The sequence below is a fragment of the Oreochromis aureus genome, linkage group 15 (assembly GCF_013358895.1).
Source record: "Oreochromis aureus strain Israel breed Guangdong linkage group 15, ZZ_aureus, whole genome shotgun sequence".
Taxonomy (NCBI): Eukaryota; Metazoa; Chordata; class Actinopteri; order Cichliformes; family Cichlidae; genus Oreochromis; species Oreochromis aureus.
In genome coordinates this window covers 36,993,069-37,017,511 of record NC_052956.1, presented here as the reverse complement: position 1 = coordinate 37,017,511, position 24,443 = coordinate 36,993,069, and the positions used below count along the sequence as shown (strand labels likewise).

Below are 24,443 nucleotides of genomic sequence, written 5' to 3'. Positions count from 1 at the left end.
ACATGGTGGTGGTATAGTGTGATGGTCTCATGCTGCTTTGCTGCTTCAGGTCCTGGACGTCTTACCATATTTGATGGAACTATGAATTCTGCTCTCTACCAAAACATCCTGAAGGTGAATGTCCAACCATCAGTTCATGCCCTGAAGCTCAAGAGCACTTGGGTTATGCTTGGTTGCAGTTCTTGTTGCACAGGGTGGCACAGCCAGTTATTAGGTAACAGGGAGAGGTAGATTTGGATAACTTTTTTCCTCTTGATAAATAAAATGATTATTTAAAGACAATTATTCGGGTTTGTTTAATATTTAAAAAATCAGATTATCTAAAACAAATGAGAAAAAGTGTGATAAATATGCAAAATAATAAGAAGAGGGAAAATACTTTTCAGTTCATCATATATACATTATTCTATAAAACATATATAAAATACATATTATTAGTTTCAAATTACTTTTTTAAATGCATAAAGTAACCGCGAGGCAAAAACAGCGTTTGAGAGGAACAATGTGGGACACATTAGTGATGCTGGGAGGTAGTCTGACATTTTCATATCAACAGTAATGCATAAATAAAAAAACAATAAACTGTGCAGATGGCAGGCTTGGTATTTAGGATGTGAAGAACAAATATATTTTATTTAAATGCAACATTTCCAAGGACAGAAGCTTAAATTTATTCAGAAAGTCTTATGAGATAATCTTTTTATTACATATTTTATTTATTGTTATTCTTTTTAACACATACATGTGCTTTATATTTCCCCCTGTGGGAAACAGAAAATAACTCTTTCTCACTTTATACTGTTGCCTTCAGTTTCCTTGTACTTTGCACTCAAAAAATCCTTCTGTGTTCAGAACATGTATGAATTCAGAAAAGAATGTGTCCTGCAGAGCAAATCAAAACGTTAAGGTTATGGTTAGGGTTGAAAATGCTGTGCAGGACATTTGGAAATGAAGAGATATTTTCCCCTGATTATTACCAAGGTCCTTCTCATTTAAAGTCTCTGATATTGCCCTGCTTCATACTGTCATGTACAATGGTCCCAAAGAGCTTTCCCTTTTGATTTTTTTTTTAGGAAACCACCACAAGACGTTGCCATCAGCCCACAAATGATAAGCTGACTTTAGTAATTTTAGTAACTTTCAATTTAGCTGCTTTTATGTCAGCAAAATTAAACATAATTGAAGGTTTCTTCAATATGTTTAGACCCATTTATCAGTGCACACCTAATGAAGAGGTAATATAATGACACAAATCAGTGATGTGGATTTAAAACACACTTTAACTGGAATATAGCAGAAGTACAAACTGTTCTGATAACGTGTAGAAATCGCAGTGACTTATAAAGCATCTGCTTGTTTTTATTTGACGAAATAACATCAAAAATGTTGGCTAATGTAGCCTAAATCATTATGATTATTAGCTCATTTTAACCTTCTGATTCTCTAGTCTGCTCACATATACTTTATTTTTTTAGTTTGTAAAAAAAAAGGGGGCAAACTGGGCTGCAGTGTTTGTTTACAGTACAGCTCCAGATCAATGTCCAGCAGTAGGCTGTACTCAGTTTGAATTATGCTATGAACTGATATGGATCTGTTTATGTCTTTTATTCACTGTAACATTTAACTTTTGGGTGACAGCCCAAAGACTGAGAGAAAGAGCAAAATGAAACCAGTAAGTGTGGACATCTAGTCAAATTCACCAAAAATTATAAAGCTGTAGCTTTTGTTTTACCCATATTCATGGATGATGATTTCACATCACTAAGCACTGTGCTCTACTGTAATCAGTTTTGGCTCTGCAACCTGCAACCTTACTCTCTGGTTTGATATCTAAAGGCTCGAACCTAAAATAGGTTAAACCGGGGGGATTAGGTCTGATTATTCACTCTGAATTATTCCGAGACATTACAATAGGTCATCCAACTGCTTAGGTTGCTTTTGAAGGTGACACTGTAATGTGTATCCAACTGAACGTAGTTGTGCAAATGCAAAAAGGGCTGATTATATTTGCAAACAGCATATTCCATTAATTTTATTTACAAGGCACTGCTGGCATCATGAATGAGAGCTGAGCCCCCCCAAAAGTTTAAACTTAGAATTGCCCCTGGTTCACACTTCCTGCAGCTGTAATGTGCACAGGTGTTGCATTAACTGTATCCACGATTTCCCTACAGTAAAGATGGGTGTGACTGATAAAGCTGACTAACTCCTGCATGTAGTGTTGTTTATGTTGGAAACTATGCGTGAGTGATAAAGTTATATTAAAATTGAAGTTGAAGCTTTCACACTGTTTTAATAGAAGATATATTTATATGAATAAATTTATATTTAAAGAAAATGTGCTCTGGTCAAAAACAGACTCCCTGTTTTTTCTAGTTTGGTATAAAATATGAATCTTTATTATTATAATTATAAAGGAAGTATAATCTTGCTGTTCCATAACATCGAAAACAGGGAGGAGTGGTGGCTCTTCCATCGCCGACACGATCTCTGAGGTGGACGGGATCTTCCCCACTGTGCTTTACACTTCAAGTACACGAGCACTCCTCCACGAGAAACACTTCAGAAACCGTGAGTGGAATAATGAGCACTTTTCCCCGGCAATGAAAAGAAATTCGCCTGCCTCCATTACAGTACAGCGATACTTTGAGGCTGAATAGGACCTCAGATGATGCATTTCTTTTCTTTTTTTTCTCCTTGCCGGAAACACACACACCAGACGACACATGCAGAATAATCCTTTGCACCGAGAATCTCAAGCTTTATCCTCTTAGAATTACTAGAAATCCTCCGGGAAGATGAGATGTTTTGTGTGACAGCGCCATCTGGTGGCAGCCTACTGTTAAGAGTTTTTTTTAAACTTATTTAAAAAAAATATGTATGGCACTAACTTTGAATATGCTTGAAATAATTTCATTGTTGATATATTTTATGTACTTTTTTACTTTTAATTTGTTTACTCACCATTAGCACAGTCATGTATGTAGTGAAAGTCAACTGTGATGGGACTGTAACATGATAAAGTAGATCACCTGGAATCAGGCAGAATATCTGCTTTAGCTCAATGGAAAAATTGATTTTTATCTGTGCTATAATGCAGTCCAGACTTCTGAAATAAATATGGGGTTATCTAATGTCTAATGAGCAAATCACTTGGTAGCAGCTTAGTCCGTTTATCCATGGACTTCTGAGCATCAACAATTTTGAGTGCAACTTCGTTGTTGGTAGTCCAGAAGCTGGTCTGAGTACTTAAGAAACTGGGATTTTCCCCACACAACCATCTCTAGCGTTTACAGAGACCGGTCTAAAACAGAAAACATCCAGTGATATTTTCTGGATTGTTTCATTCCTGATATGAAGGCAAAACTAACACGATAAAGGTATTCAGAAGAGCGTCTCTGAACAAGCAGACGCAACAGCAGAAGACCACACTAAGTGCTGCTTCTCTCAGCTAAAAACAGGAAACTGGACCAGAATTGCTCAATAAAAGACTGGAAAAACTTTGCCTGGTCTGATGAGTCTGGGTCATTGCTGACACATTCAAATGGTGGTGCCAGAATTTCATGAGAGCATGGATTCATTCTGCCGTGTATCACTGCAGGTAGTAGTGGCATCATAAATGGCTTATTCCAGCAGGATAATGCAGCAGGTCAAAATAGCTCAAATCATCCCAAACAGGTGCATTAAACTAATAACAAGTTCACTCCACTCAAACGGTTTCTACAGTCACCAGATTTCAATCCAATCTAGCATCTTTGTCATGTGGTGAAAAGAGGGATTCACACCATTATGTGCAGCCAACAGATCTTCAGTATCTGTGTGACGTGGTCATGCCAATGTGCACACAAATCTCAAAGTAATATTTCCAGCACCTGATTGAACGTACAAGGTGGGGAAAAAAACTGTAACTAATAATATGTCCAGTTAGTTTAGAAGCTTCAAATACCTGCAATGTCATTGTTAAGTGTTATAACTGAGTTCAAGGGAGATTAAACTACTTTTTAAAGGGTACTTTTATTTCTGCCAACTTATATGAGGACTAGTTGGGGGAAAAGTATGTCAATGAAACGGACACATTTATAGATTCTAAATATGGATTTTTCTAGTTTTCTTTTTAAATAAATAAATTGAATGATAACCTAAAATGGCTTCTCTCTTCACACTCATTTCAAAAGAAAAAGTTTAAACGCCCAAAAACTAGAGGAGGGCAAATAGTTGGGTGAGCTGCAGTTAAGAAAAGCTGTGAAATTTGTAGCTTTAATCAGACAGACACACGTTTAGTTCAGGTTTTCTTGCTCCAAAACAAACCACACGACAGGAATTCCTAACAACATGTGTTTAATGATCAGAAACAAAAAAAAAAAAATTATAGACAATCTGATGATGCAAAGAACATGCAGTCTGGTAGTTTAAAAAACAAAACAAAAAAGTACACACACGGATTTAACATCCATGTCAATCTGAGACAGACAGTGCAAAGTCGTGGGGCTGCTTAACAGTCTATCATCCTTAGAAAGCAAACCGGGGGGTGGGAGGAGTTGTGCGAGACAAGGGAAACAAACAACGGGGCATATCCTGTTCATTTTACACACATACAAAGATACATGAGAGGCACGTTTTCTTTTGATCAGTAATAACCACCTACGGGGTGATCGTGTCAGATTTTAATCTTTTTTTATCCAACTGAGAAGATAAAGTCCTCTGAAGTCTTCTATCAGTCTATGGATTCAGTGATCGAAGAAGAAGAGCTTCTAGAGAACATCGAGTTCCTGTTTCCTGATGAGAAGCCTTTGATAATTAGCTGCTTGAATGGTTTTCCCCACTCACTTTACAGAGTTTCTCTTAGGTGTTTTTATATAAGACTTTAAAATAAATCCAGAAGTCCAAATGTTTCAAAGATTTTCCGTATTCCCACAATATAAAGCTCAATACTTTCAATCACAGTGAGGAATTAACGGGTCAGAGGGAAATGAAAGCTCAAAACACGAGACAGTCAAGGCTCCTGCACGCTTTTCATTTCAAACACCACCTCTTTGTTTACTAGACTCAAGTCGTACAGTGTGTAGTCGGGATTGGGACCTTTGCTTTCTTTCCTCTGTTACTCGAGTCAGACTGCATTGCAACTTCCTCGACGCTTGCAGGAACTCCAAACATTACAAAAAACCATCGAAAGCCACTTCCAACGTCTCCATTAAGGTCAGTAGCATCAGCATCTCTTTCTACAGAGATCCCAAACTGCATCACACCAAGATACTCGACAAGTCCGACAACTGGTGTGTGATGAAGCTTAAAACACAAACTAAATAACATAATCACAGATCCTGTCAAAGCTCTAACGCAGTAGGCAAATTATGCAAGCAAGAGCAGAGCAAGCGCTCCAGTGGATGTTTTACCTCAGCAGCAAGACTTCAATACAGCCCCCCCAAAACACCGTTTAAATTACTGTTACTGCTCTGGCGAGGAAAATAAGAGAACACTCATACCGTTGATCTTCCTTCATAACCTAACATGCACGAGCAAAACAAACCGATTTTAGTTTAGTCTGATTAAAAAAGAAAAAAAAAAAGAAAGTGCCTCTGTAGACGTCATACAGGCCGAATTTCTCACTGGATTCGATCTGGTGCTAATGAGGTATGCATGTTTGTAAAACCGAAATGATGAAACTGAGAAATACCAGGGGGAAAAAAAACAAATCAATGTGCCGATGTAAATACAGTTAATGTGTAGCCATATGGGAGAGTATCATGGTGAGGCACTGCAAGTAGTGGCTCGCAAACCGAAAAGCCCAACACCCCCACGGTCAAGACGCCGTCTCAGTACAGCCCTCAATCTGAGATGCACTGCTCTACATATTACAAATGTCAGGACTTTAATCAATGTAAGGCATCAAATTTTGATTATTATTATTTTTTTGGTGGCAAAATTTAAACATTGTGGGCTACATACAGAATCCCCAACTTATTTTAACACCATTGCGCTAATGACAAGTCTTCAGCATTACCAGGTAACTGTTAAAAAACGTGAGTGGGGATGAAAACAAACTGGTCACCATTTTGACCAACTTTTATCACCGTCAGTACTGAAGGGGGGAGGACAACAGAGCAGCAGGTCATAAAGCAAAACAAAAACATACCCAAAAAAATAATAAATTCACAGCCATCGGTGAAAGAGCCGTCGTCATGTCTCGGATACGCCTTTGAAGAGGTCGTGGGGCTTCCCCTGGCTTCCTCCAGGGCTGATGTGCTGGCTCTGTGGCCGACAGAGGAACCGTGTGGAGCGGCCAGATGGGAGTCCTGGTACTTTTTTTTTTTTTTTTTTTTTTAAAGGCCTTGATCCTCCATTCAGGGTCAGAATCACACCCTTCAGTGCGACGCCAGTTCAGAAGAGGCGGGAGGAAGAAATTCTTGGCAACAGGAGAGGGAAGAGGAGGGAGCAAAAGTCTTCTTTTGTGTGTTGTGCAGATTGCGGGGGTTGAAAAAACCAGTGTGTCATATTGCACAGTTGGAAGGAAAAGTAGAGCCAGACGTGTGACCGGGAGTTTAATGGCTGCTGAGAGTTGTTATACTGGTGTTGAAGCGATGTTGCTGTGTTGCTCAGTGTTAAAAACATCAGCAGCATTGTCTTTCTGATTCTTGAGTCGACAAATACACGCACACACACACACACACACACACACACGCAGGGCTGAAGGTAGGAGACGGCATCATCTATGAGTCCAGAGAATCAGCTGGAGAAAGAAAGAAACAGACATGAGAAAAGACAGGAGTGGATATATTTTTCTTTTATTCAGCTTTTTCATCCTGGAAAAAGTGGACGTGAGTAAGCCATTTCCCATTTCAGTAAACAGACCAAACTCATGACTATAAAAGTTTGGTCAAAGTGAGTACACGTTGAGTAAAATTAGGCTTCTGTTTCATGTGGCTTGTTGTTTTGGTTTTTTTAACCGGAAGTGGCACAAATACACTTTAAAGACATGCAAACTAATGAGCAAAACAATTAGTTCTACATGTAACAGTAAAAAGCACAGCCATTCCTAAAGTCAAGAGTTCTACCACCCACTTAAAAACCAGAACATCCATGAGGCCCACCCTATCTTAAATCTTCACTCCAATCAAGTATTTCCTTGAAAACTTTATTCAGAAAACATAAACACAGGCTGTTGGCTATAAATTGCTACCTGGGCATATGCAAAGAGTTGAGGCCCACATGTGACCCCCCTGCCACTGGGACACAAACAACAATACAAGAGCAATAAATAATAAGAATAATGAGTAATATCACAAACTAACCACTTTTTATATAAATAAAAAGTGAATTCAAATTGCCCACCAGGGGGCCCCAGCTCACACTTTGGGAATCACTGCTTTAACAAATACCCAACAGGGCGCCGTCTCCCTCTCCTCACCTTCCTGTGGCGGGTCAACACTGATCTCCTCCGTCTCCTCCGTGTCATCCCTCATCTCCTCGTCTTCGTCATCTTCTAGCTCGCTGGCGATGAGCTGGCGGGCTAGCTTGATGTTCAGGCCCTCATTGTAGTGCATCTTCCTCATCATCTGAAACTGTTTCTTTTTGGCTACAGGGGACAGAGACATTTGAAATCACTTTAATTTGCCAAAAGCAGCAAGTTCAATGCTGGCACGTTGTAACTGTAATGATACAACAGAGCTTTACTCGTGACTCATGGAAAGGTTGATGCACTGTAAAAGCATGCAACAACACTGTCCCGCATCTGGCATCAGTAAACAAAAATCTACAATAGACAATATAGTAACTATAGACAACAATTTTCAAGTGTCTACTGTTTCTCATTTGGTCAAAAATAATGAATAAGAGGGAAAAACGCGCCCGTTTAAAATAAATAAATAAATAAATAAATCTCAAGCATGGCATGACCTGCAGTCTGGGCATTGCAGCGAGGGTCGCTATAGCAACTAAAAGAAGAAAGCCAACATGTTCACACAAAAACCGGCAATCATATGGATCAGTTTCACTGACATCCAAGAGAAATGTTCCAGTTACACTGTTAGACTCAAACACTATCCTTCCTCCATCAACAACTAAACACATCCTTCCCTATGCCATGTACTCCTGTGGTCATGGAAACGCTCCGATTGACTTTGATTAGCCCACACCGCATCCTTGAGGACACGGATAACCTTCACCTGTGAGTCAGAGTGGATGTTGTGAATATTTACGCGACTCCTGCATTTCTGCCGTTTGATCCAGCTGGCCTTTGTGTAATGTAAGCAGTTTTGTGCGGAGCCTGTTTGAGACCTAACAGAGGCGCTGCTGGCCTGTGTTTACGCCTCACAGTGTCTGTGATGCGGCACTGGCCAACTCAGCATTTAATTCAATTCAATTCAATTCAATTCAATTTTATTTATATAGCGCCAAATCACAACAAAAGTCGCCTCAAGGCGCTTTATATTGCACACATTTGAGACAGTAAAGGTTACAACGAGGTTCAGCCAAGCAGAAGCAGAGTTTCTAATGTGTGAAACGACAACAGTGGGCTAATTAAACCATTTCAGACACTGCATGTATGCAGAAATACACAGAGCAAATAAAAACATTTAGTGTCAGTACTTGTTGATGTAAGACTATTTAATAATTAAAAACAAATATATAACTTTGTGGCTGCATAATAAAACTGTATGAATGTTGTTCATGATGAACTCTGTTACTTTCGCACGCTGGCATGTCCCACTGAGATGAAACACTGGGGTAGTTTACTTCTAATTTAATTAGATTTTCAGATTATTATACTGCAAAAAAAACATCCAATCTCATCTTTGGGCTTGCCCATTACATAAATAAATTAACTTAATTAACAACAGATAATCTGTAGTAGAAAAGTCAGTGTTAGAGTACGTTTATGACAATCCTATTAACATGCACTAACACACATCTGTTGTTATTGCTTTTAACAAATCTTATCATCCTGTTGTGTCACATGACTTAAACTGCATGTCAAAAAACTGCTGATGATGCTCTTGCAGTTGGGAGGATATTGACCGGATTTGTGACTTTCCAGACTGCTCTCTAGCTGTTACCTGCACAGGCCAGATATAAATATAAAAGCCAGCAACAGTAATACATTCTGTGTGTGTGTGTGTGTGTGTGTGTGTGTGTGTGTGTGTGTCTCCACTTACAGCTCTGCATCTGAGAGCAGTGTGTGCCGAGAGTGTGCACAGAAGGGCAAAGTGGGAGAACAGTCAAAAGCATGCTGACAGAGAGAGCGAGAGAGTGTGTGTGTGTGTGTGTGTGTGTGTGTGTGTGTGTGTGTGTGTGTGTGTGTGTGTGTGTGTGTGTGTGTGTGTGTGTCTCTCTAGAGGAAGTCAGCAGAAGGTCAAGAGCACACCGAACACTTGAGCTCTTTCTCAGTCTGTCCCCTCTCTGCCAGCACTTGGTTGTGGAGTGTCACTCTGCATTTAGTCACCCTCACAGCTGTGTAGGACACTTTGTGTTGAGGTGGAAGGAATACATAAACAGGTGAACTGCAGGACACACATGCTAAAATAACCTGAAAGCCCATGACCGCTTCAGAGAAGAAATTGCAATATTCCACTGAAATCTGAGTGGATGTCTACCTTGTTCTTCGGGAGTGAGCTCCTCTTCCTCCTCCTCACTGCTCTCCTCCTCTTCTTTCATGAAGCGAGGCTCTGAGCCCTCTGCTGCCACCAGCCTAAGAAAGAAACAGAAAGGGCATACATTAGGAGATTCCCAATCCAATTTTATTTGTCTTAATTGTGGTTTCACTCCATTACACAAGTGTGAAACCAAACGCAAACAGGCAATGACTGATAGAGCCTCAAAGTCACAGTGAGTGGTTGAAACAAACAAATAAACTGGAGAGAAACAAAGGACGGGAGGCATTAGGGGAGGTGGAAAAATGAGTAGGCAGAGTGAAAAGTTTAGGGATGCGAGTGTGTCAGTACTGAAGCATGAGATAAAAATAACAAAGAGCTTTAACAGAGGTGGACAAAATGAATAACGAGTCATGGCTGAGTGGATGGTAGTGAAAACGTGAAAGTGCCTACGGGGAAGCTCCCATTTACTGTACTACTGCTCTCCAACCAACCAGCTCGAGAGAAACACGTCAATTTCTCCACTGTTTCTATGTGCTGAAACAACGCTGGCGAAGCAATGTGAAGACAAGAGGAAGAGAGATGGCACGTGAGATTAGTTAAGACAGTTAAGAAGCAAAGGTAGCACAGTTAGGAAAAGCACAGTTAGATAATTGATGGATGACGGGAGCGAGAGAGAGTGGATGCTGGGGATCTAAACGAGGAAGAGAGCAGCTGCTGCACTATCTGGAGGGTTTAGTGTAAAACAATGGCTGGCACTCAATGCACAAGCAAACAAAGGCGGCTAATTGACTTCCAAGCCTGAAGCTAATCGCTACACTCTGTGGAGCACACACACTCGAACGGGCTCATCCCAACCCTGCGCCGATGCGCTTATGTAAACACAGTAACTCACAGCGGACACGCTTCTCGAGCTTCCCGTTAGCGTCCGCATCACAGCTCGGAGTGGCTTTCTGAACACAGACCTTTTGGATCGCAATAGCAGGAGACAATAAGATGTTATCCGCCCTCCTGCTTTCCATTTGTGTCCATGAATTATGACACAAATCACTTGTTTTGTAAAAGCACCGTTCTTCAGTATGCTCTCAAGCTTCACCTCCTAATTCAGTATTTTCACTCCAAGAGATTACATGCGGACTGCATTCAAATTGGATTCGATAATACACATACTGTAAAATTCTCAGATTTCAAATACAGACAGTGCCATAGTGACTTTAGCAATTTTGGTTTTACAGCATAGAGGAAATTTGTTGGCAGACCACAAAAAGGCTTTACCCCCAGCCTGAGGACAGCAGAAGAACCTGATTGTTAGCTGGGGGTTTGTTAGCATAAGCAAGAATAAGACATAATCAAAGAAAGCACCTCAGACTCATCTTTTTCCCCACATGTGGATCAATCATGTTTACATCTGTTGTCATCCCCTAAATACTTATGAGCCCAGTACAACACTAAAAAAAGAAGCTTATTCCTCTTCCTACTGTTATTTGAATTCATCATCCAAGTCTACCACTGAAAAAACATGGAGTTGCTATAAACAGCGAAAAGTCAGAGTCAGTCTGCTAAAGGTTTGCAACTGAATGGAGCCAAATTGATGATTGCATGTCATCCATTTGTGATAAATGGGTGAAAAACACAAATCTGTTTCCGCCTACATACACAGAAATTCACATTAACTACTGACATTCAGAGTCCAGTGATGACCTCCCCAATAGTGACATTGTTGCTGCAGCATGGCAGATAACTGCAAAATGACACAGGCACTCAACAGCCTTGCTTTTATATATGAATAGAGACAGGTGACAACAAGTTGAGTCAACTCTCATTGCAAAGCGATGCATCGTAGACAAGTTGACCTTGTTGGCTCTGATTGACTAGATGATTAGACGGCAATTATTTGCCAACGTTGGTTGGAGACAGGTTGCTTCCCACCTGATGTGCAATTCCCTTGCAATCCAAAGTGGTCACCGAAACTACTTGCAATAGGCCACATTGGCCACAAAAACGAATCAGCAGGATGTGACCATATGCTGGCATTAAATTCCTTCTTCCAGCTTCCGGCATACATTTAAGTAAAAACATTTACTTCATTGGAGTATATTTGAAGTCATACATTAACTGAAAGGAACAGCTGTTAAGAAAAACACAAAGACTGCTTCATATGTTTTTGGATCAGAAAATTACTACAAGTTCTGTCACTGGGACTTATGGATAATTGTGCAGTAACATGGCGCTCAGTGTCTGAAAGCCATCAGAGTCATTTTTATGCACATTCCCATTGAAGGACAACAATGATAGCGTCTCTAATCGGCTGCACCCTCGCTTTTCATTTGCATTTGTCTCCCAGCGCTCAAGTTCAATTCTTACTTTGATGCCAGGTCATCGACTGCAAGTCCACTTTGGCCGTCTGAGTCACTTAGTGCTCCTTCATCTTCGTCATCCCCAATCATCCTGAAAGAGAAATTTATAAAGAGAATAATGAAAGCAGGGCAAGAAAAAGTCCTGAACAGTCAGGCACCTATATAGATGATATACTGCCATGTAGAGCGCTACTGTTTTAGTAATATTTAAAATGATATTTTATCTGTAACTTTGAACCTGTTGTAAGGTGTGCTGGGTTCATCGATCTTCATCAGGCCGTAATCTTTGTCAGGTGGATGGTATGTGGCCAGGATGTTCATCTCATCCCATTTCTGGGATTTCTTCCTGTAAAATGGAAGGAAGAAGAAGGGTTAAACAGACAGTCACTCAATGTGGACCACTGCGCACCCAGCTACCATCCCATCCCACAGTTTCCTCCAGGGAGACGAGTGAATAGATTTAATCTAGGACTGAACGTGCCCCAGTTTTCACTCAGACCGCATTATTTTGGGAACACACACACACGGACAAGGCCCAGAAATGTCCTCCGCACCAGTTTGTCCCAGCGACTACCAGGAAGTGTCACGGTCTTTGCTTTTGTGTCAAGGTAACACATTGTGGATGCGGGTGTGGGTTTGAGTGGGTGGTGAGGCTTATCAGCTGTGAGTGAATGAGGCCAAAAGTCCAACAACCGACTCATTTGAAACAATCACTTCTAGAGTTGATTCTGGTTCCATCTCTCTTTAACACATCTGCTTCTAATCCCTCAAATGGTTTTATTCTCATCTGGGGAATAAGGTTTTCACCACGGCATGCTCAGTCGGGGATTTTTTTTGTTTTGTTCAAAAATTACACTAATCCGTGCTAACCTTTCAAATCCTTAGAGGAAATGAACTGAGACAAAGACAGCAAATCAGCGCTGAATTTGAATTTTTGCTCAAGAGGATAAAGAGAACACCTGCCACCTGCCAAGAGGAGTGATGCTGGAACCGTTTCTTTTAAACTCACAGAAGAAGATGTTATTGCACTGCCAAGAGTTTGGCAGGTTTCTGTAGACTTACTTGTAATAATTTCCATTTTATATTCACATTTCTTTCTCCTTTCAGTTTATTCCAAGCCAAGGAAGCTTTCTACTTTTCACACATTTAACACTTCTACTTCCAGACAGGTTCAGCCAAACTTAGAGCCTTAATTCAAGGTTATCAGGGTCTGGTTAACCCACCTCTGCTAAGGTACCACATCTTGACTTTGTTCATGGAACAAAAGGTCAAGTACCATGGGAGACAGGAAGGAGTGGGAGGCAGGAGATGCTTAATCCACCGCCTGCTGTGACAAGCCAAAAAAGCTCCACAGACTTGAGCACTACAACTGCTTCATGTGAATGAACTGGTTCATTAAACTGTTTACATGAAAGCTTCAAACAGAAGTGCTCTGTTTATGTCAATTTCTAAACAGATATACTTACACTGAACTCAGACTACACAAGATTTTTGCCTGTTATGATGGAGACTGCCTCAGATTAAGTGATTATAGGATGACAAACTCTCACCTTTTCATGTGAAAGGCATGACAGACAGCACGTATCTCCCCGGTCAATCAGGCGCGCTGTCTTTCCTGATGTCATTAGGAAAGAGGGCATAGTCTATGTTTTTTTTGTTTTTTTTAATGTAAACAGATCAGATACATGGGCAACACTGTCCCTATTATGTCATCATGCTGACAGTGGTACACAGCTGGGCAGTGGAGAAAAAATTCTCATCAGCTGGCAGAATGCTTGGTACACACCAACCTCACAGAAGTGCCACCGCCCAACCCTCCAACATAACAGCTTATTTTTACTGTCAGGATGTGATGCGTTCTAAAGTCAACTTTAATTTTGGTGCATTATGACGAAAGAATCAGCTGTTGGGGGACTTCTCCCACTGCTGATCCCAAGCCAAAGCGAACGCCCTGCGATGTCCGGGCTGGGCTATAACCAGGCTGATGTAGGTTTCGCATACATAGATTAAGGCTAATCTCAGACTTACAAGAAAGGAACAAAGGAACTCCACTGGAAGAACAGGTAGATCTCCTGGCTTGTCACAATGACACATCAAAAATGAGAACATCTTACAATGAGTAAATCTCAATACTGAAATAAACCTTCCAACCGCCAAGTTTGGCTAAAACTTGGGCACCAAATGGGGCAATGCTGCTGGCCTGAACTGTGGCTCACAAAGTGGCCTAGCAGTGGAAGAAAATACTCTAAATAGGCTGCTTTTGGAATGAATGCACAATGTGTCCTTTTTACAAATAATAAATATATCAACCACAAAGCTTTCATGTGCATCAAAGTATTCCTGACCTGAGATTGCTGTGACTCCTTTCTTCCTACTTGACAAGTTGGAGAAAATTTTCAGCTGCAAGAGTCAAATCAGACAACACTAAAGACAAGCAGAGCTTCATCAACACAACAGCAGACTCAGGTCTTGGAAATAAACAGGATTTTGCACATTACAGTGTTTTGTTTACTTCACTCTAGTGTTTCATTTATATTTATAAAAAACAACAACAAAAGAAAACAGAAGCAGATCATTCTGTTTCATTACCACCAAACATCTTCACTAAGTCATTAAGAGCATCGTGAAAACTGTAGCGCAAAGATGAAGCACCTGCCTCTGCACGCGAAGAAAAAACAGGACACAACCAACTACTAGTACACACTAAATATAGAGCTCCATCTCTTATGTGATGATGACTTCCTCTCGAAGGTGGTCAACAGCTGGCGACATAACGCTTCAGGAAAACTCATTAAATAGAGTGAGTCATCACTGCGAGCTGAGCCGTGCTATCAGGTGGCATAGGCAGAGGGCGGTGAGGAAAGGTCCAGCCCCTGTGCCCTCTACCGCAGCATCAGCCCGCCAACAGTAACAGCAGCGGGCACAGTTTTTAACAGAGGTCAGCATAAATCTACAAAATATACTGCTTCCTGAGTACTCTAAGCGAGTGCCATGACCTGGCTCACGGGGAAACAACATAAAAAGGAAGCGTGCCAAGGGGAACAGTTAATTAAACCAAATGAAAGTGCCAAATTAAATATTTACAACAGGGAGCATGGAAAATTAGCATTAAAGCAGTAGCAGCCAGGGAAGGAAATGAATACCAGCCACAGGGAAGAGCTAATCAGTTTTTACAGGTGTCCCTACCAGTTTAACTTTGAATTTCAGCAATCCAAATATCAACTCTGGTCGAGACCACACAACAGAGCTGAGACGGCCTGAAAAGAAGGCCACGAGCCACCAACTCAGTTACTACTGTGCAGACTGTGGTGGTGTGAGAGGAGACAAAACAAAAACACAAGCCAATACCAGGTTTGTGTGAGCAAATAAGGATAACTCTTTGCTAACATAACCTCCTATTAAATTCATTTACTGACTGCAAACTGTTGAGCAAGCATTATAAAAGATAACGTAGACAACCATTTGAACTTTTATGTAGTTGTTATCATTTTCTCTTTGTCCTCTCCAACTGATTTACTGTAAACCACACTGGTAAAAGTGGCCTTTATCTGCTTGTATTTACAGACGGCCACAGCCCAATAGTTTCACAATTATTAGACAACACAGCAACTTTTTGATTATCCATTTGGCAGGTCAGTGATAATACAGTGAGAATTATTAAGAATTATACACTATAAGATATACACTTAACAAGTGTGCGCACCCCTGGGTACAGCACAGAAAAAGATTACACAAAGTTTGAGAGACGGCCAGCTAGAATTAGGACGAAAACTATTCCTTAAGCTCCTCTGATCTGCTCAGACTGTAGAGAAAAATGTTCAGGGGAGAAGCGGAGCAGGGTGGAACACAAATTAAATGCACTAGCAATCATGACAACGTCACAAATCCTAAACTTCAAAGGTCAAATGTTTCATTTCATCTGAACAAAACTACACCCACAGGTGGTATAACACTAAATTACGGCCCACTCCTGGGCCATGTGCCACTAAGGAGTAAGATATCTGCACATTTTACTGCTTCTTAATAAAGCTGTGGTCACACTTTAACCCGGTAGACAAGAGGCTGTTAGATACCTGTTGATCTTTTCTCGATAAAAAAGCTGCCTGGTCAACTGTGTTTCCAATTTCAACTGGAAACACAGTTGACCCCATCTGACCTGTACAGACAAATGACAGCCAGATGTTAACTAAGTTTTGTCTACTATCCATGTTATGGAAAATCAGAGATTCACTGCCTACCAGTCTGACGCTACATCATACAGTCATGATGAGGCCTGCGAGACAGTTAAGGAGAGGTCGGATTTCATGGAGGCATCAATGAATTATATATGACTGGGTGTGAGACTCAGACACTGTTAACTGTTAACTAAATAGCAGTGGGTGATTAAAGGGACAAGAAACAGTGCTTGTTTTTAGCAGCCAAAAAAAAAAAATAGTGGTTGAAGCCTTGAATGCAGAAGGAATCTAATCCCCACTTTAAATGAACCCTTTTACTTTATTTTCTTCTAAGATTTATCTTTGCTTTTTCAAATCCAAAGCAATCTCATGGCGGTTTATAAAGCTGCCACAACTGCTGATCTGCAGACTCATGTTTGTGGACATGTGTGTTGTTTTCTTGAATTGAATCTGCTGTCGTGTTTGTAATGATCTTTGTCCACGTACAACACAAGATCAACATTTTCTGCTTTAAGAAAAAAAAAAAAAGCAAAACAATAAAGACAACTTCATCCACAGTCTAGGAGTGGCCTGGGGTTGTTGACGGAGCGACTCCTTTTGCCGCTCACATCAGAGCCATATAGGAGTCACATACCGTTCACATTTTTGCATTATTTATTAACACATAATATGTGATTAATTCAAAATACACAACTTGGTTAGGTTTGGGGAAAAAAAAAAAAAAAAAAATCACAGCTTGGGCTAAAAATGCAATGGCTGCTAGTTATTTTAGAACTATGTTTTCATGGTCACCATGGTAACGTATCCAAGAATCTTGTGAACATCTCATTCAGACATGCCAGTCTTTCTACTGAAACACAAAACTTTGTATTTGTGCCAACAGTCATGAAAAAAAGACCACAATTCATGTCCATGAACACAAATTGCTGGGATAGCGGATCCTGTTTGTTTCATCTAAGAGGTGATAAAGAAAAAAAAAAAAATTCTAAAAGGTGCATCGTACTGACTGTAAACCACAGAGTCAGACTGAGAGTGCATGAAGTGCTTAAACACAGACAGGTGGTCACATAAATGAAAGGTGGGTTTTTGTAAAGCTAGTTCAGGATATCCTGCTAGCAGAGCGAGCTGGCGGAGGGAATGTGATGTTTTACACAATTGAAGATGATAAGAAGGAGAGCATGTTTGTGCTGTTGCTCTTTGTTAGTCCTGCCAACTTAAAATCATAGTAGAAATGAGCCTTACCAACTCGTTTGTGATTGACATTCAACAGGGCAAATTACTCGGTATATAAACTGCCTGCACTCTACAATAAAACCTTTAGATAATAAGCCTTTAAATACATTTATGCACACACTGACGCTGTGCTGGTACCTATAAAGGAGATTTTGACCCCCAAATACAGGACAATTATTAGGACAGCGATAAAAATACAAGCATTTAAAAAAAAACACTGTTATTTAACAAATGGCCAGAAATAACAAGACCATCTCTGTTGAGTAAGGTAACACATAGTTATTGCTTTAACTATACGCACACCAGTGATGTACATGTGTAACCCCCCCCCGCCCCCAAAAAGTCCCATTTAGAGATAGAAACCCTGGACTGATAAGGCTTTAAAACTCTAGATGATTCTGAAATCAGCTTTATTGTGCATTACATCTTCCTGTATTGCTTAACCATTTGATTCTCAACAATATCCATCGGACTAAATAAACAACTTGATTATTATATCTCGTGGTTGTTTTTGTTTTGTTGTTTGTTTTGGGTTTTTTTTGGGTGTGTGTGGTGCCGGGTGGGGGGGGGGTGACAGGCATTTACCCAAGGTTATGAAAATTATGAAAAATATTTGAAGACAAAACATTGACATCTATATTGGTACTATATGAGAGCATGGATGCTCTGCATGCAGACAGTGTTGACACGGTCCAGCTCGAGTTCTCCATGGATTTGGTGCTTGGCTGCACACGGGATCTGTCCACAAAACTCTTTTTCCTCCACTTCCTCGTCAGTCAAAGAGAGGCTATTTTTAGAGCAGTACAGAAAAAGCTTGATTCACTGTTGAGTTAGGAATTCACTATTAACTGCCATCCTGGTATGGCCTAATTTCTCATGCTGCAGCTCAGAAAGAGCTCCTCGTGTCTAGACCTGCTGGCACGGGATAAACAGCAGGCACAATGGATGGTAAACCACAGTTAGCCTCTGCCAAGTAAAAAGAACTGGATGGTTACCATGGAAAGTAACCAGTAAGACATGTGGAGGATTTATTCATGAACATGATAAATGCTGTTACTGATAGAGTCCAGTGAGCTCCCAAAAATGCAGCAGCATTTGGCAGGTGGGTGGTGTTAATAAATGTCCATGACTAGCACATAGAGCTCATTTCATGTAGCGCCTTAAAAGCCCTCATATGTTGACTTCATCACATCAACATATTTAAAGCTGTATCCTGTAAGGTTCTTTTTTTTTTTTAAGTTTAGCCCATACTGCAAATGTGGTTCAAATCCTAATAAGATACTAATGAGGGGTCTGAACCTCTCTGCATTAACCTTGATAACTTCCTGTGCAAAAGTTATTCTTTTTTGCTTCAGGTACTCCTCCTGTCAAAAAATACCCAACTAAGTCACCATTTTTGATCTTATTAGGATTTGTGTCCACTCCTCGATCACACTATGCCATGTCTCCTAATGTCACACATTACCAGTAGGGCTGGGCCATATCATACCGTTCACGGTAATACCGGTGTAATTTTGGGCAACGATAGGAAAATGAAATATCGCGATAGAATATGGGTAAAACGCGCATGCGCAGTGCCTATGTTTACATACGCACATGGCGGCGACGCAGAATGAGAAGAACGAAAGTGGATCGTTAAATGAAACAGATGAACCAGAATTGGTTTGTAAAAATGCTGCAACTTCAGTGGTGTGGAGCTGGTTTAGCTTTCGTCTGTCAGACACACAACAAAGCACTATTTTTGGTAGAGCATGCTAGCGGGCCGTCGTTATTACCGTGTTGTTTGGAAAATACGGCACACTTAAAATCAATCCTTTGATTTTTCTGAAAATCGACAGTGTCCCTTATAATCCCGTGTGCCTTATGTATGAATTCTGATTGTGTTTACTGACCTTGAAATGATTTTATGTGGTACACGGCGCTCGAAAATTTGTCAAATGTTTTAGTACGACTTTGCTAAGCTACGAAGCCGCACCGCTTGATGGATTGTCGGAGCATTACGGCTATCGTAGGGCAGGCGCCTCGCGGAGTGATACGTACTGTGCTTCAACATAATATCACCGTATTGTGTGTGTATAACCTCTTTTTAAGTTTTGTGGATATTATACATGGTTATGCTGAGGATATGTCGGCCAATTTCCACTGGAAATGCCTTTTGGTTAAACTGTCCGCAAGGAATTTGCACTGTTACATTTTTATATAACTTTAATGCACATAAAAAACAGCTGCTTGTTTAAGTGAAAATACATTGATGGGGTTTTTTGCACTGATAAAGTTGTGGAGTTGTAAAGTATTTTGTCTAGTGTCAATTATATCGTCAGTTATATCGTTATCGCAAATTTTCAAATGTATATCGTGATAAATATTTTTGGTCATATCACCCTGCTCTAATTACCAGGATAATCAAAAAACAGCAGAGCCAAATTGAACCACCTTGCTTACTTATATATTGTCCCTTTGTTAAAATGTGACCTTGTTAGCACTATTACAACCTAATTCAACAGCTTCAAAAGTTTGCTTACACACAGTTGCTGAGGCCAGAGAGAAAACAGAAAGTTGGCTGTGGAAATGACCCAACTGGATTCGGTCATTTGGTTCATGTTCCCTGCCACAGTCAAAAGCATATGAGAAGGTGAGGCTCCAGACAGAGAGAAGCTAACCTGCAGCTCTTGTCAACTCAACCCTCAGCACAAGTACCTAACAGGCAACAGGATGGCTGATTAAGCAGTTCTCTGCACCGGTTTCTGCATATCAGCATTTCATTAGGGACCCCAGTCACGTCCCTGTGAGCCTATTGGCCCACTCTGATTTATTTGCCCTGCAATGGTCCCAAATCTGAAGCAACCCAACCCCCATCCTTGATATCTTTCCTTGGTGTCCTTTACTACTAGTGGTTATGTGAGCAGTCGCGCTGGCCAACATGAAGTTGGATGTTAAGCCAAATAACGTGAGGTGTCCATAAAATCTAATAGGCAGCTGGAAATAAAGGTCACATTAGATGTGTTCAAAAAGCAGAGGTTATACCGAGCCTCATGAACATTCAACCGCAGTGTTATGAGATGTGAGTGTATCCCCCCTCATATCTGATAAGAATCCCACATTATTGCTGTTCACATCAATCTGAGTTCAGTGAGGCAGGAGTCCATCTACACCCTTTTTATCCACCAATGGGGTTTGACTAGGTGGGATACTTTCATCTGTTCTCTCAACTTATATAAGGATAGTCTTTCTAAAACACTAAACGGGGGAGAGCCTTATTAGCCATTTGATGTATGCTCATGATTAGGATGTTTTTGTCTCCTTATGGTGCTGGCTTCAAGCAGCTGTTTCAGGTCTGTTGAAGGTATGGTTTACAGTACGGTACTGAATTCAACCCTTAAAAGAGCGGAATAATAATCACCTCAACTAAAGTGAATCAGAATCAAAATTTTCCCTCATTTTGTTTGGGAGATAAAGTCTTAAATGTGTCCACTAAAGTTAGATATCTGGGTCACATCATCTGGAATGAGCTTCGTGATGATGACAATGATATGAACAAGGAAATAATGCCACATGTGTACAGATGATGTTGAAATACCTCTTTTTTAGAGCCTGTTGTACTCGATTTCACACAGCAGATTTGTGGTGCTCTGGCAGTATATCAAAAATGCAAAAGCTTCAGGTACTATAAAATGATGCATTCAGGCTCTTACTCAAAGTACCATGTTTGTGACTACTAATGTCCTGTCCTTTCATGCTTTGCTGAGCAATTCTATATGCCGATGAGCTGATTCAGAAAATCTGATCGTGTTTCTTGTTTGTTTTTTTTAAGGTTTGTTTTACTTAAGTGATACAACATATTTCTTTTGCTTTTTGAAACACACATGAGGACAACCATGTTTATCACAGACAGTTGCTTTAGTGATAATGTCAGTGTCAGACATAAATATCAGAGGTGAATGAAAGAGGACACAAATCTGAAGTCTGGCAGACTAATCAAATCTTTGGCAACACGTAGTATTTAGTATAAAGTTTAAGCCGTAGGGACAGTGTGGTCTAGTAACAGGGTGTTGATTGTAGCTGTGCTGTAAATGTCGTAGATATCCATCACTCTAATAGATCCTTTAACAGGCAAAGTGTTACACAGTGCTTGCATTAGACATACATCGCATGCAGCGTATTTCTTTAATATGCAGAGGTTTATTCTTAATCCAAAGCTTGATCCATGACCATAAAACAAACTACTTGCTGCTTAAAATCACTAGCAGAGAAGGTTGATGAAATTAATGGGCTTAGATTAGGTCATGAAAATCCTCAATACTCTCGCAATAGTCTACACATCCACGCGTAAACGCGCCACATTTTGCCCAACTTCACGTTATTATGCCTATTATGGTAATGGTCATCTGGGAGCTGTCACTATCGCGGTAACAGCTCCACACCTTCTTTTACTAGTGCTGATTCATGCTACTACACAGTGATGGGCACTGAAACCTCTAACTAACAGAATAACCGTTGTTTAGCAGGCGTTACAGTCACACTGCATGTGGTGACTGTTTATTACAGGCTAACAGGCTAACCTGCTTCCAAGGGGGTGTAAACGTTAGCGCTCGGTCATAACTCCCATCAAGGTTTAAATCAGAGACGAGGCATCACACTGTCTAATAGTTACAGAAACACCCAGAAAGTTCTCAATCCGGCACCACACATTGCCGGCAAACATCAACAGCCAATGAGCTGACGGCGGGGTAACGTTAGAAAGGCTAACAAGTGTTTAGCCATCGTTAGCTAACGTTACTCGGCTACCAGCCTCAGCACAGCTCAAGAAAAACTTACTGCTGGTCATCCTCCGAGAGCCCCGGGACTTGTTCTGTAATCTCTTTTGGCTCGTCGTCGGGCAGCGACTTGTTTGCAGCGCTGTTCTTGTTTTTCAGGATGCCTTTTATCGGCCGGGGAGCTGCCATTCCCACACGCTGACTGTCAGACCGGGGCTGGCTTTCAACTATTTCTCCTGCGCTGATTTTTCTTATTCTGTGATTTATACGATTCAGTTACAAAACACAGACTCTGGTTTAATGATGCACTCCGTCATAACTCAATGCTCGTCCTCAAACTCCGGACAAATCTAGTCAGGATCCTGCATGTCTACTCTCTACCCGGTTGTTCACTGACTGGTTGGGCGGCGGGGTAACAGCGCTACTAGCGGGTCTGCTCGACGCGACATATCGCGGGATTTCTAAACGAGATTTCATTTTTTTCATCTGGTGCTGCGTTTTTGAGCTCGGAAAGGACAGATTTTACAAAGACAAGCAATTTAGAAAAACTTACAAAAAACAAAACCCCATAACAATAACAAGATAATTATCTAAATTAATTGATAGGGTCAATTCTACATAAACGTGCTAAAATGTATTTATTTTTCTAATTTTTAAACACTATAACAATACTACAATATAACTTTTTGACTTCACGTATTCACAAAAATTACAGCTTAATTATTTTTTTAAATAGTTTTTGTACATTTACTTAAAGACTCTGCTGTTCGCTGGTGTTACCTTACTCCTTCGGCAACTCTGATCAATTGCTTGCTTTATTTAAAAAAAAAAGAGGAAGAAAGAAAGAAAAAGGCAACAAAAGTGTCTTGAAAACAGTTCAATAAGAAAAAATGACACTTCATTTTCACCAACAGCACTTTACTACTTAATTTACTTGCTTCAACAGGAGTACGATGAAAGGCATTTAAAAGCTTAGGAAATATTATTTCTTCAGTCTCTCAGCACATTTAGTCACAGAAGAAGAGGAATGCAACAAATCTCCTTTTGATCTTAACCCTAACAAAATTTGATGTAAAATTATCAACATATTTTATTTAATGTGCCAGGAGAGAAAAAACACACAGTAACACTAGTGACACACATCTGGGGACAGTTGAGATATACAGGGTGGGCCATTTATATGGATACACCGTAATAAAATGGAAATGGTTGGTGATATTAAAGTCCTGTTTGTGGCACATTAGTATATGTGAGGGGGCAAACTCCTCAAGATGGGTGGTGACCATGGTGGCCATTTAGAAGTCGGCCATCTTGGATACAACTTGTTTTTTCAATAGGAAGAGGGCCATGTGACACATCAAACTTATTGGTAATGTCACAAGAAAAACAATGGTGTGCTTGGTTTCAACGTAACTTTATTCTTTCATGAGTTATTTACAAGTTTCTCTTTGTTCACAGCCATTGACATGTCAAAGAGGTTAACACGTGAGGAGCGGATTGAAATTGTGTTGATATCTGGTGAACGCAGTAACCGGGTCATTGCAGCAGATTTCAATGCAAGACACCCTACGAGACCACCCATCTCCCATGCTACAGTTAGCAAACTGCTTGCTAAGTTTCGTGAAACTGGTTCAGTGTTGGATTTGCCAAAATGTGGATGCAAGAAAACTGTCACTAATGAAGAAACATCAGTGGCTGTCCTAGCTTCATTCAGCAAGAGCCCACAGCGTAGCACTCGCTGCATGTCACTGGAGAGTGGCATTAGTCGAACATCCCTTCGGCGGATATTAGCTACTCACAAATGGCACCCTTACAAACTCCAGCTACTGCAGCATCTCAACGAGGATGACCCAGATCGGCGCACAGAATTTGCAGAATGGGCAAAACAAAAATTGGAACAGGACCCTCAGTTCACGCAGAAGATTTTGTTCAGTGATGAGGCAAACTTTTATGTGAATGGTGAAGTTAACAAACAAAACCACCGCTATTGGTCTGACACTAACCCACATTGGATGGATCCTCCAAGACTGTTGGAACAACAAAAGTGATGGTTTGGTGTGGTATATGGGGTACAACGATAGTGGGTCCATTCTTCATCAATGGAAACCTCAAGGCCACTGGATATTTGAAATTGCTACATGATGATGTGTTTCCCTCTTTATGCACTGAAGCTGGCACGTTCCCTGAGTTTTTCCAGCAAGATGGTGCACCACCACATTATGGGTGCCAGGTCCGAGCATTCCTAGATGAACAGTTTCCTGGAAAGTGGATTGGTCGTCATGGGCCAGTTGAATGGCCCCTGTGGTCTCCCGATCTGACCCCTTAGACTTTTATCTT

At 40.6% G+C, this 24,443-nt stretch overlaps 1 protein-coding gene across 1 annotated transcript; it reads right to left on the bottom strand.

Moving 5' to 3' along the window:
• Positions 1-4,321: 4,321 nt before the first annotated feature.
• On the bottom strand, positions 4,322-22,528 carry ppp1r2 (protein phosphatase 1, regulatory (inhibitor) subunit 2). The gene is made up of 6 exons (XM_031758146.2): positions 22,168-22,528; positions 12,183-12,290; positions 11,952-12,035; positions 9,591-9,685; positions 7,406-7,573; positions 4,322-6,727 (listed from the first exon to the last, which is right to left on the bottom strand). The coding sequence occupies exons 1-6, from the start codon at positions 22,293-22,295 to the stop codon at positions 6,708-6,710; spliced, it is 603 nt and encodes a 200-aa protein (XP_031614006.1). The 5' UTR covers positions 22,296-22,528; the 3' UTR covers positions 4,322-6,707.
• Between the last annotated feature and the right edge of the window lie 1,915 nt (positions 22,529-24,443).